At 37.1% G+C, this 17,728-nt stretch overlaps 3 protein-coding genes across 3 annotated transcripts; 2 read left to right on the top strand and 1 right to left on the bottom strand.

Moving 5' to 3' along the window:
* Positions 1–2,434: 2,434 nt before the first annotated feature.
* lipt2 (lipoyl(octanoyl) transferase 2) lies at positions 2,435–4,605 on the bottom strand. The gene is made up of 3 exons (XM_076976392.1): positions 4,146–4,605; positions 3,414–3,896; positions 2,435–3,325 (listed from the first exon to the last, which is right to left on the bottom strand). The coding sequence occupies exons 2-3, from the start codon at positions 3,856–3,858 to the stop codon at positions 3,072–3,074; spliced, it is 699 nt and encodes a 232-aa protein (XP_076832507.1). The 5' UTR covers positions 3,859–3,896; positions 4,146–4,605; the 3' UTR covers positions 2,435–3,071.
* Positions 4,606–6,054: 1,449 nt separating this feature from the next.
* rnf169 (ring finger protein 169) lies at positions 6,055–12,358 on the top strand. The gene is made up of 6 exons (XM_076976391.1): positions 6,055–6,460; positions 8,130–8,203; positions 8,445–8,531; positions 9,202–9,311; positions 9,430–9,529; positions 9,695–12,358. Exons 1-6 carry the CDS (start codon positions 6,070–6,072, stop codon positions 10,865–10,867), a joined length of 1,935 nt encoding a protein of 644 aa, XP_076832506.1. The 5' UTR covers positions 6,055–6,069; the 3' UTR covers positions 10,868–12,358.
* A 984-nt stretch (positions 12,359–13,342) lies between these two features.
* Positions 13,343–16,503, top strand: spcs2 (signal peptidase complex subunit 2). The gene is made up of 5 exons (XM_076976991.1): positions 13,343–13,475; positions 14,592–14,675; positions 14,764–14,928; positions 15,378–15,508; positions 15,611–16,503. The coding sequence occupies exons 1-5, from the start codon at positions 13,437–13,439 to the stop codon at positions 15,795–15,797; spliced, it is 606 nt and encodes a 201-aa protein (XP_076833106.1). The 5' UTR covers positions 13,343–13,436; the 3' UTR covers positions 15,798–16,503.
* The last annotated feature ends 1,225 nt before the right edge of the window (positions 16,504–17,728 follow it).

The raw sequence follows: 17,728 nt of genomic DNA, 5'->3' as shown, positions 1-17,728 counted from the left end.
TTTGTAAAAAGCACACATTATCACGTTATATAATTGCGATCATGAACAAAGGAAAGTCCCCTTAAGACTTTGGCGTTGCTTACAAGTTGCGGTTCTGTCATATCTGCTTTGTGAAGGGAGTACACAGTCCTGGAGACTCAGTCTGGGGGTGAGTTCCAGAACTAATGTTAAGCTGTTCCCACTGCCTTTCCTAGTTTTGATTGTTTATTAGTATTGATGGCTTTATGATATTTACTTAAAATCTATCAAAAGGTGAGAGAGGGGTATTTTTACCCAGAGACTTGAGTTTATGAGTTTATGAGTTGTAAAGGCTGCAGACAAAAAGCAACCTATGACTTTGCACTGGAGCTTTATTTATCCAGTTGTTCATCTTCTAGGTTCATCTTTATGTATGATTTATATGTGCATACGAATTTCTAAAGTTATTACCTTTAAGAAGTATATGTTCCACCTTAATGAAGATGTTATTGAAGACGTTTTGTAAGTCACATTTTAAAGAAAATATAATTTAGAATCTGCAAATATTTCAGAAACTTATGTTCCTTCTTTAGCTTCGTCAGTTGCTCTGTGTGAACAGGCAGATCTCAAAATACATGAAGTATTTGACTAATTTGATACATTAGATGTAAATTAGTGACTGACATCCAACAAATGTATTTAGCATATTTTGTGTAGCTTGGCTATTCTGCCTACTCAATGTAATTTTGTCTTGTATTCTGGCAGCGTTCAAATAATAAAGCAAGTATCAGGTTCTATAAACTGTTCAAATGTGACAGGCTTGGCTCCCCTCTAGTTCTGAAATGCAGTATTATTATAACATTAATTATAGTCACATTTACATTAGGTCAGTTGAAGCTGAATTAAACCATTTTAAAATAGATCATTGCATACGCTGGATAGATAGCAGCTGAACAGTTGGTAATTTTCGAGGTAAATGTGTAAAATAAGTATAATTTTACACACTATAAATGTGTAAAAACCTAACCAACACATCCATAATGATTTACAAATGGCATTAGCTTAGACATTAGACAAGAATTCACTCAAAATTGTAGCCAGCTAGCTAACCACATTTGATTAATTAGCTGGCTGGATAACAGCTGAAACAGGGATGACCACTGTAGCTAACATTGTTAGCCAGCTGCCATAAATAGAAGACCAAGATCAGGTAAATTAGTAAGATCTCTAGTTATCTAGAGTTATCTATCGTAGCTAGCTATAGACGTGAGATTATGGAGGTCATTGTGCTCATCAGGAAAACATGACAAACATCACGGATATTAAAGACTCTTTTCCTATTGTCTTTCCAAGTTCGTATGTTAGCAGGTGGATCGTTTCCTTTCTTAAATGTCTGTGATTACCTGAATGCATGATGAAGATCAACACTAATTAGTTCTATCAATTAAAATTTCGAGAGTTTATATAGCTATAATTTTTCCACATAACCTGGAGCTACATATTCAGCACTGAACAATCCTGTGCTCAATTTGTCAATTTGTTCAACAAGAGATAACGAAGTCCACATTTCTTTTTTGTTTATTGTATCCACTCTACACTCCAGGAGCTGTGGATAGTAGATCCATATTGGGGGGAAAAGGTAACCAGGGTAACCCTTAATTAAGGATTAGCTGATATGAGCAAAATTACAGAATTAAGGAATGCATATTGGTTTTAGAAGATTGCCATCCAGTGGTCAAATATTGTAAGCACTCATAATTCCACCACTGGAAACAAGGCGTCCAATTCTAACTGAAAGATTGTGGCAGCATCGTTAAACCTGAGTGGTTTGTAGTAAATACTACCGCTGCTTTCATTAATGTAATAGCAGAGATGGCAGGACACCACATGATCCCACTTTCTAAGTCTTTGTATTCTATGTCACATGCAAAATACCATACGCTGCCACTTAGAAGTTTTAATAAAATATTTCTGTGCAGAATAAACAAGCACTTTATATCATTTCAGCAAAGGTTACAGGACACAGCCTATTTTAGGATTTTTTTTACCCCCATACACATCCCTTAAAAATAATAGAATGTGTAATGGAATCCAGCCCAGAGCGTTGTGCTGATTGTTTATTCTACACCACAGCAGCTACCATGATAAAATCAGAGCAATAAATCACGGCTGGTCCTTCTACAGAGCTGCCATTTCAACACGCCTGACAGAGAATTAATCATGCTTATATAAGCAGCCCCTTCACTGAGAGCTGCTCCAAGCGTGACTGCAGTTTCTCATATATGGCACCTCAAACGTAAGCTGAGAAAGAATCGTGATGGTGGAGTGCTATCTTACAAAACCTGATGTTATTAATATACACACGCATCTAATTAATGTTCAGTATACCTGATATTTTCACACATTGGAAGAAAAATGAAAGCTGAAAGCTCCATAGCAGAGTGAGCCAGGAGAACTCGAGATTTACCACTGCATGTAAACAAGAGGAAAATAACACTTTATTTTAAACAATTGCAAAATAAATTACTATTATTCTCAAAGACACACTTGCCTTAAACTTATTAAACATATTCATGTGCATTATTGTTTTCACATGGTTGTTCATTATACAAAAATACAGATTTCAATGTGTACAGTGTTTCATTATGCAAAAAATCTAGACATACAGTAAGCATTACCATTACAAGGGGATGAGTTGAGTGACAGATGAGGGAAAAAAAACATGAAGAGTAATAAATACGAATGGTAATGCACACCAAGGTCATAAAATTTCAAAATGTAAAGGGCCATAACAGCCAAAGGATACATTTACTGCCATTCACAATGCAAACATTTTGGCTTTAGATGGATTAATACAAAGAAAAGAATTACACAACAGCTACCATGACAAATACTATAGTAGATGTGCCTATACTCATATACAAAGTATATAGAGTAAGTGTAGTATCAACATAATTACTCAGTGTGCTGTAACTGCATTGATACTAGTGTGGAAAAAAAGAGACTGCAAAGTCCATTGGGGCTTTAGTAAAACATTCCACTGCACGAATCCAATATTTTTTTAAAAGCATCGAGAATTGACTCCACAATCAAGTAGACTTTATGTACATTTATTAATTCAGACTCTGTTCTGTCTGATCAAATGAGCTTTCAGCATTTGTCAGAGAGCAGTTGAAATGGTCACAGAAAGTCTCCAGAAACACAGGAGTAGCCTCTTCAATTGTGACATCACGGCCGAGTTCTTGGCTAAGAGAGGTCACTCCTTTCCCCACGATTCCACAGGGTACAATGTTGTCAAACCACTTCAGATCGGTGTTGCAGTTCAGGGCCAATCCATGCGAGGTCACATATCTACCACAATGGATGCCTGAAAAATATGGTAATAGGTAGCCATTACAACTCTGCCAGTAATCATGCACATGATGGTCAATGTGAAACAGGGGAATTAAAATTACCAATTGCACAAATCTTGTTGCTTCCAACCCATACACCTGTGTCTGGAGATGTGGATGCTTTGATCCCGAACTTGCTACACATCTTAATCACAGTCGTTTCCAGCTGACACACATACCACCTTAGGCTCTTCTTAAAGTAGCCCAGGTTGAGGATAGGATAACACACCAACTGCCCTGGTCCATGAAAAGTTATTAGGCCTCCTCGATTTGTACGGATAAAGTCTGCACCCAGACGTTTCAGCCTCTGTTCTTCCTCGAGTGGGTATTGTGCACGCCTGATGCCAATGGTGTAAACAGGATAGTGATTACAGAGCAGTAAAGTGTTTGGCGTTTGGCATGAAGAATCAAAATGTTTCCTGACATAGTGTTCTTGTATCTGTAGACCACTGCGGTAAGCAGTCCTTCCCAAATTCACAACGCTGACTGAGGTCTTGCCTGGTGACATGTCAACGTTTAGGTGCTTGTATTTTGGGTCCGCAAGGCCTGATGTGTGATGACAAACAACAATAGCAAAACAAGATGATTATTATTAGCAATGACGTCAGGTTTGTTGGTTTTTAGGGGGTGGTAGGCATATAAAATTGTATGCATTTGTTTGACACTTGTAAAGCTGTGTACTCTAGCATATTCAGACAAATTAGTTGTTAACTTGTTACTAAACATTTTTTTTAAGAAACACTTTGAACTGAACGCTTCTAACAAAAAATGGTAACAGTGGTTGTTCTCGATTACCTGCTCGACATGAATTGTTATTTGCTTCGTATTGACATCGTAGACATAAAGTTTTGAACTGTCAAAACCAAACAGATTATGTGCAGGTCTGCACGTAGGCTGCCATGTTGACCAGAGACCGTAGCAAACACAGCGAGAGACGCAAAAAACGTGCAACTACGACGCGTGAATACGTTAGGAAAAAAAGGAGTGGTGTCTAGCCTAGCTTACACATTTGGCATTTCTTCACTATTTCTTCACTATTTGTGTTACAGCCTTTGATCGTTACAGCCCGGTGAATAATTTTCACATTTATATTAAAAAAATGACGTTACAGAATACATTATGTGCACACATTCATGTAATTTTTTAAAAGCTGGACATATCCTATTACGAGACTTAGCGAAACTGAACGTAAACAGGACCCGCCAGTTACTAATAGGTTTTCATTCGCTAATATCTTTGTTTTTTTCCTTTTCTTTTTCTGTTGAGGTTTGTTAGGACTTATACGGTAGCGGAGTGCCACCTACTGGCATGGAGAGTTGGTTTCACTAAAAGCGCCACAAATACCCCCAATAACTAAGGCTAATCATAATGAAATTCAGCACTTTTGGATATCTAGGAAATTTCTGGAATTTATCTTGACGACTATTGATACTTAAACTATATACTGAAGCTTAGTATAGTTTTAATCAGTCTACTCTTATTGTAATCAACTTACTTTTATTGCATATATAAGCATGAATTTAGCTGATTTGATTCATATTCACTGGCCAAAGATTATTGTATATATTTTTTAAACAAGAAAGAAATAGTACATCAGATATAGTAGGTAATGCACTTTAATATTTTATGCTTTTAAGTAGATCAGTAATCAATATTCTAATGTTCTAATATCTAGACAACAAAAGAAAAACTATTTTATTTGCTATTAGTGCACCCAGTATCCAAAAGTTTATTATTAAATATTTGGGGTTTGTTTCATAACACAACTTCTGACTGTGTGCTTGAATAATGTATAATTTTGCATAAAATATGCATTATTTGAATACATCTCCAATTTTAAAAGACACCATGGGGTCAGACCAGAGTCAGTTTTACAGAACATTGCCTCTGGGAGTTGTTGAAAAGTGCAACTCTGCATAAAATCTGCATTATTTGAATACGCTCTTTAATTCTCATAAAGTCAGAGGTCAGAGCTCAGCATCATTTCCTGTTATCCTCATAATTTCCCAATTGACTTTCCTTCTGCAAATGCATAAAGGTAGTGTGTATAGGCAACAAGCCTGTTGACTCGTTTGAGACTATTCCACACATGCCACCAGACCTGGTTGCTGGATTTGTGCTTACGGGCCGCAGCTCATTGTCTGGACAGGAGTGACACACCCTGTCTGGCCTTGAATGGTCCCACCACCAATAAGACCATTAGACCTTCATTAGACTTCTGCACCCCCAGTATGGCCCTTTTTAAAACAAGCCACTTCTGTGATTTATTACTAAAATAATTATCTACCATATTGTGACTACTGTGAAGGTTTGATCCATCCATCATTCTTTTGTTGTAAATAAATAAGAGACTTGTAGGACATTTTAGAGTCATTTTAGACCATACATCCTATTTTTCCTGGATATGCCCTGTTTTTAATATATATATGTATACTTATGTATAGGTACAGCTCCCATGCCACCTTACCTTATTTTGGTATTATAGGAAGTCATTGCAAAATGGGTAGTGCTGTAAAAATCTATAGTGTGATAATGATTATTTGTAGTATAAAGAAGTGACAAAAGTCTGCAAAATTCTCAAAGTGCACTTCCCAAAGCCCTTGCTAACACGGGGATTGGAAAACGGCCTTCATGTTGAGATTCACGTAGTCCCTGGCCTTACCCCCTCGATGCAAAAAACTGGGCGGGGATTGTTTTCAAACCCAGTAGCGAGATACCAATGAAAATGGCGGCTATGGGTTGCGCCAAATCCGCCAGTGGATTAGGACAGAGGAATAAAATGAAGCCTGGCGCTGTGGCACCTCGGATCCACACACCTGTGCGTGCTCTTACCTTAGAGGAAGCGAGATGTCCCGTCTGCCTGGAGATATTATTAGAGCCTGTAACTATGCCATGCAGACATTCCGTTTGCCTTCATTGTTTTAAGCGGACGGTGGAGTTTACCAGTTTGTGCTGCCCCTTATGCCGGCTGCGGGTGTCCAGCTGGGCCCGTAAACAGTCCCGGGAGAAGAAGCTGGTGAACGCAGAACTCTGGGACATGGTGCGACAAAGTTACCCAGAAAGATGCAAGCGGAGAATAGAGCAAAGAGACGGAGGGGCTGTTGTGGAAGGTAATGTAGACTGAGTCCGTGGATGTGGTTATATGAACTTGATGCGAAAATACAAACGCACTTCACACACGGGCCCAAGTGTTTCCCCACAATTTAACTGAAAATCTTATGATCCGTTTTTTTTTGTAATGTGCAAGACCACTGTCGTGTTCCTCTGGCCCAATGTCAAACAACTCTTTAACGCATATAAACGTTTCCTAATGTCACGCCACGTCATTATTTCTACGATTACATATAGCTGAAAGTGCAGTGATCAAGTAGGAGGGAGCCCAACGTGCTTGTGTAATTGTCCTGTATTGTTTACTTAGCCACAAAGTCACTTCAGCAGCAGAGAGAAGGTGCTGTGGAGCCTTAATGTTCTCTGTCTAGTTTTGTTGGCTTGTTTATGGAGCTTTCAGTCTCTCTTTAATGTAAGTTGTGTTCCTAAAGAGTTTTTTTAGTTAGCTCGGTCAGTTTTTTCCCGACAGCATAACTTAAATTCTTCTTAAGTTATTATTAACATGTCACTCGATTCAAGTTCCCTAAGTTGAAGACAGTGGAATTAAATAAGCGTGGTGAAATTTTAAGGCGCAGGATTTTAAGATTTAAAACGCCTCAGTTGATTGGCTGTTCTACATGTCAGTTATGTCACACATGTGGTCGTTAATGTTGTTACTGTATTTAATATGTAGCTGTCACGAATCTGCAGCAAAAGTGAGCTTAATGAGATGGGCACGAGAATGTGTTTCAGAGGAAAATGTGAAATAATTACCACTTAACACGAAGGAGCACAGAGTTTGAAGCACAGATGGGGATGACGTTTAGTTGTTTCCAGCAAGTAACAACTATGTTGGGGTGTTGTTTGGACTAGTCTTAACACACGCACAAACAACCTTACTAAAAACCTCCACTAATGCAGTATATAATTTGAAAAGATTGTGTTGCCCCTTAAAATAATGACATCTGTATTAATGACAAAAACAAATCTGCATTGTCACTCACGGTTAAACACATTAGTGTTGGTCTGCATTTAACAGCGCATTAACACAAATGTTCTTAAATTGAGATCATGGATGTCTTGAAGATGTTCCTGTGCAGACCCTCAAACATTAACCTTTTTTATGTTCAGCACAATAAAATAATTTATATGTTTACAAAAAAGTAACCATAAATCATTACTGAACAGTGGTTAGCTCTACTATCTGTAGGCCTACTGTATACTGATGACTTTTTGATGCCTTAGCTACTGGATGCAAATCCTCAAGAGTAACATTTTAATTTAAATTAAACATGTTTGACAAATGTAGCAGGTTGAATCAAATCTTGAATTTATACCATATGAAAGTCTATAAGGGGTCATATTTGCATGGTGTAATAAGCATTTGACAAACCATTTAAATGGCTTTGAGGTTTATCACTGAGATATTCCTTTAATTACATTTGTGAATATAGTATGGAGTACTGTAACTAAGAACATAATGTAGGTTACCTTACATATTCAAGTTTTCTTTATTTACCTTCTATGTGAAGGGCCCGTACCAACTGTATATGGTATCTGTGTTATACACACCCAGATTTGTTATTTGCTGTTGGAAGTTTGATTTGCTGGTTTGGTTCAGCCTGCAACATCTTTGGTATTTGCTTGAATTCTTCAGTTAGCAGTGATGATTTTGGACAATATCTTCCACAGGCATTTTCAGTTCACCACCACAGTTATTTAAAACTGGAGAACTGAGGCAGGAAAATGAAAAGCAAAAGAATAAGGTGAGTAACCCCATAAACGCAAACACAAAGGCAGTGCGCCCCAGTGGTCTTGTCACCTTAGCTGATCATAATTAATATATATCTATATATATATTCTTCTATAGAATGAAAAGAACACCATTAAAGAAGCATTAATGAGACACCCACAGAAATACTGGTTCAAAGTAGGGCAATCAGAAATTTTAAGGCACTATAAAAATATTTGTTAGCTGATACAATAATGTGATCCTCTCGTTTCCAGATGACCGATGAAGGAGCTGAGGAGAGAAAGAAAAAAACGACTCACCATAAAAAGGAAGAATGTGAACCGCTGCACTTTCAAGACGCTGTATGTTTTTGCCTTTTCTGCTTCTCTTTTACATTTAGGGCATTTAGCAGACACTCTTATCTAGAGCAACTTATAAAGTGCTTTGTATCTGGTCACAAATAGTAGCGTAGATGTGTCAGATTCAATATACCCTTGAGCCAGACTACTACTAAACTACAGGAGTCAATGCCATGACCTAGTATTGCAATAAACATAGGTTCAAACTTAAACAACAAGAATTTAAAACTGATACATGGAAGCACAAAAAACCATAGACAGATAAACATATAATGTAAAGAAGGATAAGTGCTGTCTGTGGTCTTAGAGCTCATTTAAGTACTCAACAAACAGGTGAGTCTGTTCAGTCTACGTTTGAAGACAGTAAGACTTACTAAGCAGAGTCAGGGTTTTTGATCTGGAGAGATATCACTGTGCTCCGCATAATTTCTAAGCATAAAGTACACGTTTATATGTATGCTGATTTATTAGTTCCCACTCCACAATCAAGTGCTGTCTATAAGCTTGACCTCAACTGTACATGCATTTAAACTTTTGATCATTCAGACCAAGTATGAACATGCCATTTTATTTTTACAGTATTTCTTCATGGAAGCATTTGTGATTGTTCAGTCAAAGGTTATATCTGTGTCAATACAGCACAGACCCCCAATGTCAAATTCTTATCTTTCAGACTTATGGCGTGCTGTCAGACTCTGAGAATGAAGAGCCAATGAGAATGAGGACCAGACATGTATCAGCATTTGTCCGTAAAACCAGGTTCTCTCCAGCATTCAACAGAGGGTACCACAACCTTTTTACTTCATAAAGTTATTGATCAATATTCTATGTAGAGGTGCCTTAGATTTGGTTTTGCGTAACACTTTGCTTGTTCTCCACCTTTTTTGTACTTCTTGGACAGTTTTCAAAACAGCATTGTGCAGAGAAGCCAAAGTTGTACAGACTCTGAGGAGGGCAGAGGAAAAATAAGAGCTCAGTCACACCTTTCAGCACCAGAGAAGGTATGACTTCAGTGGAGATTTGTGCAGTCCTAAACATATTGCACATTTGGAAGAGTAATCTTGACACAAGTGACCACCCCACTTTCTCTTCTTCTAGAGTATTTCTCCAAACTCTTCTAAAGTCTCCTTACTAAATTCTTATTCCTGTGTTTCTCTTCACTGAAGGCCAGTATTGCTCATAGTTACAATGCCGGAATCCTCTTGTCCTCTGAGAATAGTCGCTCCTTCTCAGCACCTGTTCTTCCTCTTGACAAGAGACACCACTGGCGTTCCATCCTTGCTTCTCCTGCTACTTCCTTAGTGCCTCATGTTAAACCAGAGCGGTCTATCAGCCCAGAAAGCAATGACAGCATCTCAGAAGAGCTCAATCACTTCAAACCCATTGTCTGCTCACCGTGCACCCCACCAAAGAGGCTACCAGATGGCCGGCTAATGGAACCCACTATTGTCAAGTCCACTCCCAGGAACTTAACCCAGAGCCTGCAGAAGACCACCAGCTACGAAGCCAGCCCCACAATCCTACAGAAGTGGAAGCAGATTGAAATAGATCGTCAGTGTATCAAGGTGACGTCGAAAGGCACCATCACAAGCCCAGTGATTGACTCTTTGCCTGTCAAGCAAAGCTCTGGAGAAGACAAAGATGGTAAATCCTGTAACTCAGTTCCAGTGGGAAAAGGATCACAAGGTCAGCATTGCACATGCAGTGTAAACATAGATATTTATGGAAAACAGAGAGAAAAGTCTTTGCTGAGGAATAAACGACGGTTGAGTTTCGATCATTGTAGCAGGGAGCCTGACGGCCAATCGACGTTAGCTAGTTCGGATTCTCACAAGTTGTGTGGTGCTTGTGAACCACGTTGTGCACCTTCAAAACTGCTTCAAAATGAAAACTTCAAATCGCCTATGACTGATGCATCTGCTGGAGAAAGTTGTCATAATCACAATACTGACGAGCTTCAGGACTCGAGAGATGAGCATGCAGTCAGGAGTTATGTGTTCAACAGACCTACCTCAAGAAGGGGCAAGAAAAGGAGCCAGAAAACCAAACATTTGGAACAGACTGGGAAGATAAAAATATCCAGAACAGAATGCTGTGATGCCTTTGAAACACAGTGTGTGGAGAGTGGTTTGTATGCTGAAAAGATGTGTCAAGAGAGAAAGGACAGAGAACTCGCACTAAAGCTGCAAAGACAATTTGACAAAGAATGCCAGGTCAAAAGGCATAAGACTAGCTCTGATAAATATTTTCTACGTTCCTGGGTATCTGTAGATGGTAAAGCCGTCCTCAGTCCGCGCAGATCAGGAAGAACTCCTAGAAGGATCAAACATTTTAATTAGAAATCCTAAATGAAGATAGATCTTTTTTGGAGGGAGATGGGCAAAGGAAAATTGAGCATGCAAGTCTAGGTAATTTGGGGCTAGAGAATATCGCTGGGACTGTGGAAACTATGCTTGATTATTTTTATTCTCCATAAAATGCATGACAAAATGAGTTTCTCAGATAATTGTGCTAAAACAGCAGCTGTTTCATATGATACAATTAAAGGCATTGATCTTTGCCATTAATGCTTTTCATTTTGCTTCATGTTCCATTTGTAGAAAGTCTTGTCACTGGCTAAATACCCATCATAAAATCTGCCCTGGGACTGTTTGATTTACTGGGGTCTAGAATAAAGTAAAATAGCCTACCTTTATACAGTGTATTATTGCTATAAATTTAATGTTTTATTTTGTTAAAATTCAAAAAGGCACTAATATGTAAATGCTGAGTAGCAGTTGTAATTTTTAACTGCAAATGCCTTTTTGTGTTTAGGTATTAACAAAACATTTTAAGTGCTCAATATAATGATGTCAATGATACTGACTTGAATTTCTGGCCAAGAGACACATGCAGTGCTTATATCCAGATGTTTACATTTGGATCGCACCATGAAAGCTTTACCTACATTATCCAACTCACCTCATTCATTGTCTCAGTAAAAACAAAAGCGTGCTATGTTGCTTTGAGAGATTTTGTTTTTAAAAATGTCTTTTATAGGAGCTTCCTTCATGTTGTGCATTATGTTTGCACATGTGAGATACTTTGTCTTTCATTTATTTTTATTCCTCTAGTTGAATATTTTTCACTACATATGACTATTTTGGGAAGTGTGCATACTATGAAAAGTGGATTTTTTTTTTACTCAACAAGGCTACACCTTTATTGTTTAAAGAGAAGTGAGACACTTGCACTGTATGTATTAACAGTCCTATATTCATTGCTTACACTTCATTATCACTGTAAACATTTTTGAAAATTATATTGTCTCTAATGAAGTTTCATAAATGTGCCAAAATTGCAGATATTTCCCATTTAAACAGATCACCATATTTTCTATAGACTTTGTCTATGAATGTATGACCTGACATTCTAGATTTGCTTCAGTACTGTACAATGGATTTTAAATGAAACTGAGTTTTAAGCGGATATTGCAAATGTGTGCATTGAAGCAGATCAGCTCAACTTGCACTTGTCTTCACCTCTTCAAAGTATTTGACATTTGACAAATATGTTGGATGGTGTTTAGAGGATGTTGTGTCTGCTCTGAAAATCATGTGAATAATGGGACCAAATACACAAATTGTTTATTTTTCTAAACAATATTTTAATGGTTTGGCCTTTTGAGCCACAGTGTTCTCTTGGTTTATCTGAACGCGATTATCTTGTGATCTGTAAGCAAAACGAAGTGTAGCATATCAATTCATAGTTTATTATTTTCCATTTTATTTTTTTATGTGTTCAGGAAGACATGTAAGCACTATTTCAGTAAATTAAGCATATAAAATGGATTATTGTCTGGTGTTTATAAAGTTAGATAATCAAATTAATATGGCTGATTTATGACTAACGGTAGTTCAAGGCTATTAAGTAGCAATCCAGTTCAGTTGAAGTTTAAATTTCTTTCTACCATATATATATATAACTGATATATATATATATAAATTTCACATTGATATTTTCATTTATTCTTTATTCTGTTTTGTTGATGTTACGATCAAAGAAACAGACTCTGGAAGAAAATCAAGTGAGACTTTGACCATTTATTCATTTATTCAGAGTGAATAAAAGATAAAGAAAAAATTTTCCTTGCTGGTCAGAGTGCTCATTTTTATTATTACACATGCATTAAGGAAGGGGTGAGATTATTTTAATAATCACATAAGGCCATTAAGTTTATAATATTGGTCTTGTACCTACACAAGAAAGATGTATTCAGCGAATAGGGGCCCACTGACATTGAGAGTGTACAGGGCCCAGAATTTGCTGTTACACCCCTCGTGTTAGTACTTTTAAAATGAGAAGACATACAACTGATATTCAGTTCTTGATCTTATACATTTATCATACGTAATTTTCAGTGACTTGACTAATTAATTGACCATAGACTAGTAGATGTTAACCAACATCCAAGCAAATCTAAAGCAGAATCTGGCATCTTATTGTGATTTATGCCAAAGGCCTCCTGCGCCTTTACGGCTACTTATTTTTGCTTGATTGCTGTCTATCAATATCCTCGCATTCAATGTAGTAAGATTAGCAGATGCTCGGAACCTACAGCCTATTTCAAACTTGAAAACATTTCAGTCTCACGAAATCATACGTAGGGAGCTAGTAGCCTTAAGATGTTCCAGCCGCAAGCACATACATAGAGCGCAAACATTAAAAAATGCTGAAGGTGAATTTTGATATAGTATTAACATTGTTGGATTCATTATTCAATAATTATCGAATATTTCTGAGAACCTTAAAAATAAGGGACGGAGTTTAGGCACCTAAAGTCAAAGCAGGGTCATTTGATTGGACGCTTATTATACAGAATAGCCAATCAGAGTGAGCCAGGTCACAGCAAGGGACCAGGAAGACAAGATGGCTGCCAAGAACGGCAAGAACAGTCTACTGGAAAAAGTAAGATTTAATTATTGCATTTTCCATTTGGCACAACGGACGTTTGTGTCGACGTTGTACTTGCAGAACAGCCGAGTATTGTCCCTTCAGATAAAATTATCCATCATCTCGTTTGGTCACTGTGACAGAGCAAGCTTGCTAACTGCTAGTTAGCTGGGTTGTTAAAACGGAAACGTGAAATCGGTGCGCTTTTAGAAATCAGTCAACTGTGTGTATGACTATAACTGTAGCCATTTGGTCAACTGCATAATTAAGTTATATACTTGCATATATGTGGACATGCAGTATCGAAGCTTAACGTTAATTTACAGTTGAAATGTCGAAGCGCACACACAACATACCGTTATTTGCGCCAAATGGACTACCAAGTTGCCGCATGAATGGACGTGCAGGTCAAATGTTCGTTGCTGTCCTCGGTTTCAAGATATTTAGCTCACCAACAAGCTGTTTTGGATACGGATAATCAATGTTCATATCTCAAGTTATTCGGCAAGAGTCCGAGTTGTTGGCAAATGTATTCTAAAAGCGAAAACCGGTTTGAAGTAGGCCTAGTTTCAGGTGGTTGGCTATCTAGCAACCTCCAGACAAACCATATGGCACGACGAATAATTTTGCATAAAGAATAATTTCATAACATTGCATATATGAAAAGGGTTCTGCTTGCGGTCCAAGGGTGTGATATAACTAATGAGTTTACTAAACTAACTAGCAGTATCTAAAAAATCTATTTCCAGCAAAATTAAAGAAGCACAATAAATGTTGGTGAATTTGAAGCAATATAATTATATAATTTGGTCTTTAGTCGAGAAAAAAATTCTCTCAAATTAATGGGTTGTCTGAAACGTACACCAATAATTACATTTTTACAGTTAACTGCAAGCCAAAATCCCCTTTTTATCCAATATCTAAAAAGCAATGTTTGTGTTCTTCATATATTCAGCATTATTCCTTGCTGCATAGCACTGCTATAATGAAAACCAAGAATCTTGTCAACTGTGCAAAATGGCTGTTGTGCGTGCCTGTGTCGTTTCTTGTTAAAGCTAGGTGCTGAATTTCAAAGGGGAATGGCGGGGAGATGAATGTTGATAAATGTGTGGTCACATTTTGTATCTTTAGTGGAGGATTGATGAAAAACCTGTGAAGATTGACAAATGGGATGGTGCGGCTGTGAAGAATTCTCTTGATGATGCAGCCAAGAAGGTGGGTCAAAGAGAAAGGGTAACGTTATGACATTTTGGGATTACACTACATTATTCCTTTATTTACCAACATATCCCCCTTATGACAGGTTCTCATTGAGAAGTATGGTTATGTTGAAAACTTCAACCTCGTGGATGGACGTCTCTTCATTTGCACAATCTCCTGCCTTTTTGCTATAGTAGCTTTAATATGGGACTACCTACACCCCTTTCCAGAGTCCAAACCAGTTCTGGCATGTTGTGTTATTTCATATCCTTTAAAGCTTAAGAGTAAGCGGTCTTGCCAAAAAATGAATATTTTTGTTGAAGGTGAATGCTTTAAAGCTCAAACTCTGTTCTAAAATGGTCTGTATATTCCTAAATGATAAGTTAAATTAAAAAAGTTAAATATACAAAGGGTAAAAAAAAAGGGTTTGTGATGGTCATCTTGATGGAAAATGTCTAAAATTCCAAACCAAAGCTGAAGCTAACATGAAAGTTTGAACATTAATCATTTAGACTTTTGTAGGTTGCTATACATTTACACATTATGTATTTAATTTACTCTGAAATTTGGCTGGGGTGATGGGTGGAGTTTTACAACTGATGGAGAGTTTTAAAACTCAAGATCAAACAACTGAAACTAATATATAATATATAACTAATATGTATATATCTCAGATCTGAGGTTTCATTGTTCTTTCCTTAATAAAATCATACATATTTTATAATGATGGGCATCCTAACCTTGTATACCTCCTACAAAGAGAAAAACATATTTCTTGTGGCTGTTCAAAAAGACCCAGCTGGCATGGACCCAGACCACATGTGGCAGCTTTCTTCCAGTCTTAAAAGGTGCAGCTTCTTTTCCATTTTACTTTTGTCAGTTAAATGTTTGCTAATACATTTTCTGTTCATTTTCAGATATCTACTAAATTACTGAAATGTTTTCTGTAGGTTTGATGACCAATACACCCTGAAAGTCTCCTTTACAGATGGGAAAACCAAGCGTTTCAGGGAGACAGAGTTCACGAAGTCTGTGGGGGCATTTTTTGATGAAAATGGTACATTAGTGATGGACCAGTATGAAAAATGTGTATCAAAACTTCATGATACACTGGCAACGGCGAAGAAAACTAAGTAGTCTGGAATGTGGACCTACCTGCACGGTTGGGATGTCAACACACTGAGGCTGAAGGAATAAAGCAGGTTATTCAAGCATGTATATTTCAGAAGTTTGTCATCTGTTGTGATGAGATCTTCATGTTATTTGTGCTTTATGTTTATACATAGGTCCAATTTCATGTTTTGCATCCATTTTTTATATATAAAGATTCAGTTTCAATAAATCTCAATTTGACATTCTTTTGATGATAAAATGAGGCGGTTTTGCGTTATTCCTCACAGAGGTTTAATAGCCTAAAATGGTGAACATTGAATACTGTTTAAACATATGCATACTTTTTTCTTTTATATTCAGTTAGTATACCCTACAGCTACAGTAAATAGTATTTTTTTTTACTTTCTGCATACAAGGTCTCCTTATTTTTGCTTTAAATTCTTGCCCAGCCTCAGACAATTTTGGTGTGGGCCTTATTAGTGTGTTGTAAATTGTGCTATTTCTATGGCTTTAAAGGACAAAGGAAAATAAACAATGCATACAAATAACATGTTTTGCTGGACTTTTAGTCCTGGATTCTCTTGTTTAAAACAAACAAGTTTTAAAACCAACTCTGAAAACCTACAGTAAATAAGGTATGGAGACATTTGACCAGGCCAATTATAAGCATTTTTTAATAATATGTGGCTGTTCTTCAGAAAAGGGTTTAAATAAAGTTTTTGCATCCGTTTGTAGTGATTCTTTCAACGCTTTCAGTTCTCTTTGTGTGTATGGTGTGTTGTTATATGTAATATAGGAGTATGGTAAATGAGAGCACAAAATATTTTATACTGAATGAATCTTTGATCCTCTGTCCCAGCCTCAGAACCCAACAGGTTTTTTCTTGTTGATGTGTTGGAATTCAGATAATGTGAAGACCCACACAAGTAATTACCCACAAGGCACTCGGCAGTAAGTCTTGATTTCATCCCTGTATCATCAGTGTCCCACCTGAATAATAATTATAATAATCTTTATTTGTAGAACACCTTTCATACATGCAACTCGGAGTGCTTTAGATAATTTATAGACATAACATAAAGAGAAGAAAACAAATATAAAAGGCCAGAATTATTAAAATAAATAGCAGAAAACAATATGTAATGAAAAAATACAATGATAAGCCATAGGGAGCAGCATAGAGCAGATCCTGGTACTGCTGGCATAAGGATACTGGAACAAAAAATTGTATTGGTGGAGAAATTCAATTCTGAAAATATATTTGGATTCAGCTTGCAAAAATACATAATATACATGTTTTTGCACAAAGCAAATATGTTGATCGGTGATGCATTTCAATATCACTTTATTACATTATGAGCAATTTCAACCTCATTTTTTAGGCTACCCTAGCTGGGGTGCCCATTTATACAATATTACAACTCAGATGGAAAGGTGTGGTGTGTAGGAGGAGACCACAGCAATACTGATACACTTCTGCACAAAAAAACCTGCTTTATGTATTTATATATCAATAAATATCAGCAATATATTCTAGGCAGGAAACTAGCTCAGTGATCTGAAATACCACAGAAAAAGTGGGAAAAGAAGTTAGCTGTTAAGGTCATAATGTTTCACTGTATAAAGAAAAGGCTGGTGTGTAGTGAGGCCAGGAATGTGGAAAGAGGTCTGTATAACAATGGCTGCAGTGTTTTAGCAGCTCAATCAGTTCTTGCATTTTTTTTCTTTTGCTCTAGAGATGATGGCCTGTAAAGCTGATTACATGCATTCATTTTTTTTATTTTAATATTTTGAGCTTATAATTATCCCTTCTGGCGCTCCATTCATCCCTGCACACTTTATCAATAACTGCATCACCTCATGTTGCAGCCCCCTCCCTTCGGGCTTGTGCATGCTTTGTCTGTTTGTCTCCTTATATGTAGTTCCTGTGTATGTGGTCGTGTGTGTATTTATGC

The sequence above is a fragment of the Brachyhypopomus gauderio genome, chromosome 16 (assembly GCF_052324685.1).
Source record: "Brachyhypopomus gauderio isolate BG-103 chromosome 16, BGAUD_0.2, whole genome shotgun sequence".
Lineage (NCBI taxonomy): Eukaryota > Metazoa > Chordata > Actinopteri > Gymnotiformes > Hypopomidae > Brachyhypopomus > Brachyhypopomus gauderio.
Note: the sequence above shows the minus strand (reverse complement) of the source record. Positions and strands in the feature narration are given on the sequence as shown.

Excerpts from the sequence above, each read along its gene's own strand:
- lipt2 (XM_076976392.1), bottom strand. The coding sequence starts at position 3,858 with ATGTCACCAGGCAAGACCTCAGTCAGCGTTGTGAATTTGGGAAGGACT. Across the intron at positions 3,326-3,413 it reads CAACAAGATTTGTGCAATTG|GCATCCATTGTGGTAGATAT; the intron begins GTAATTTTAATT and ends CATATTTTTCAG.
- spcs2 (XM_076976991.1), top strand. The coding sequence starts at position 13,437 with ATGGCTGCCAAGAACGGCAAGAACAGTCTACTGGAAAAA. Across the intron at positions 14,676-14,763 it reads TTGATGATGCAGCCAAGAAG|GTTCTCATTGAGAAGTATGG; the intron begins GTGGGTCAAAGA and ends CCCTTATGACAG. Across the intron at positions 15,509-15,610 it reads CTTTCTTCCAGTCTTAAAAG|GTTTGATGACCAATACACCC; the intron begins GTGCAGCTTCTT and ends TGTTTTCTGTAG.
- rnf169 (XM_076976391.1), top strand. The coding sequence starts at position 6,070 with ATGAAAATGGCGGCTATGGGTTGCGCCAAATCCGCCAGTGGATTAGGA. Across the intron at positions 6,461-8,129 it reads CGGAGGGGCTGTTGTGGAAG|GCATTTTCAGTTCACCACCA; the intron begins GTAATGTAGACT and ends TATCTTCCACAG. Across the intron at positions 8,532-9,201 it reads CGCTGCACTTTCAAGACGCT|ACTTATGGCGTGCTGTCAGA; the intron begins GTATGTTTTTGC and ends CTTATCTTTCAG.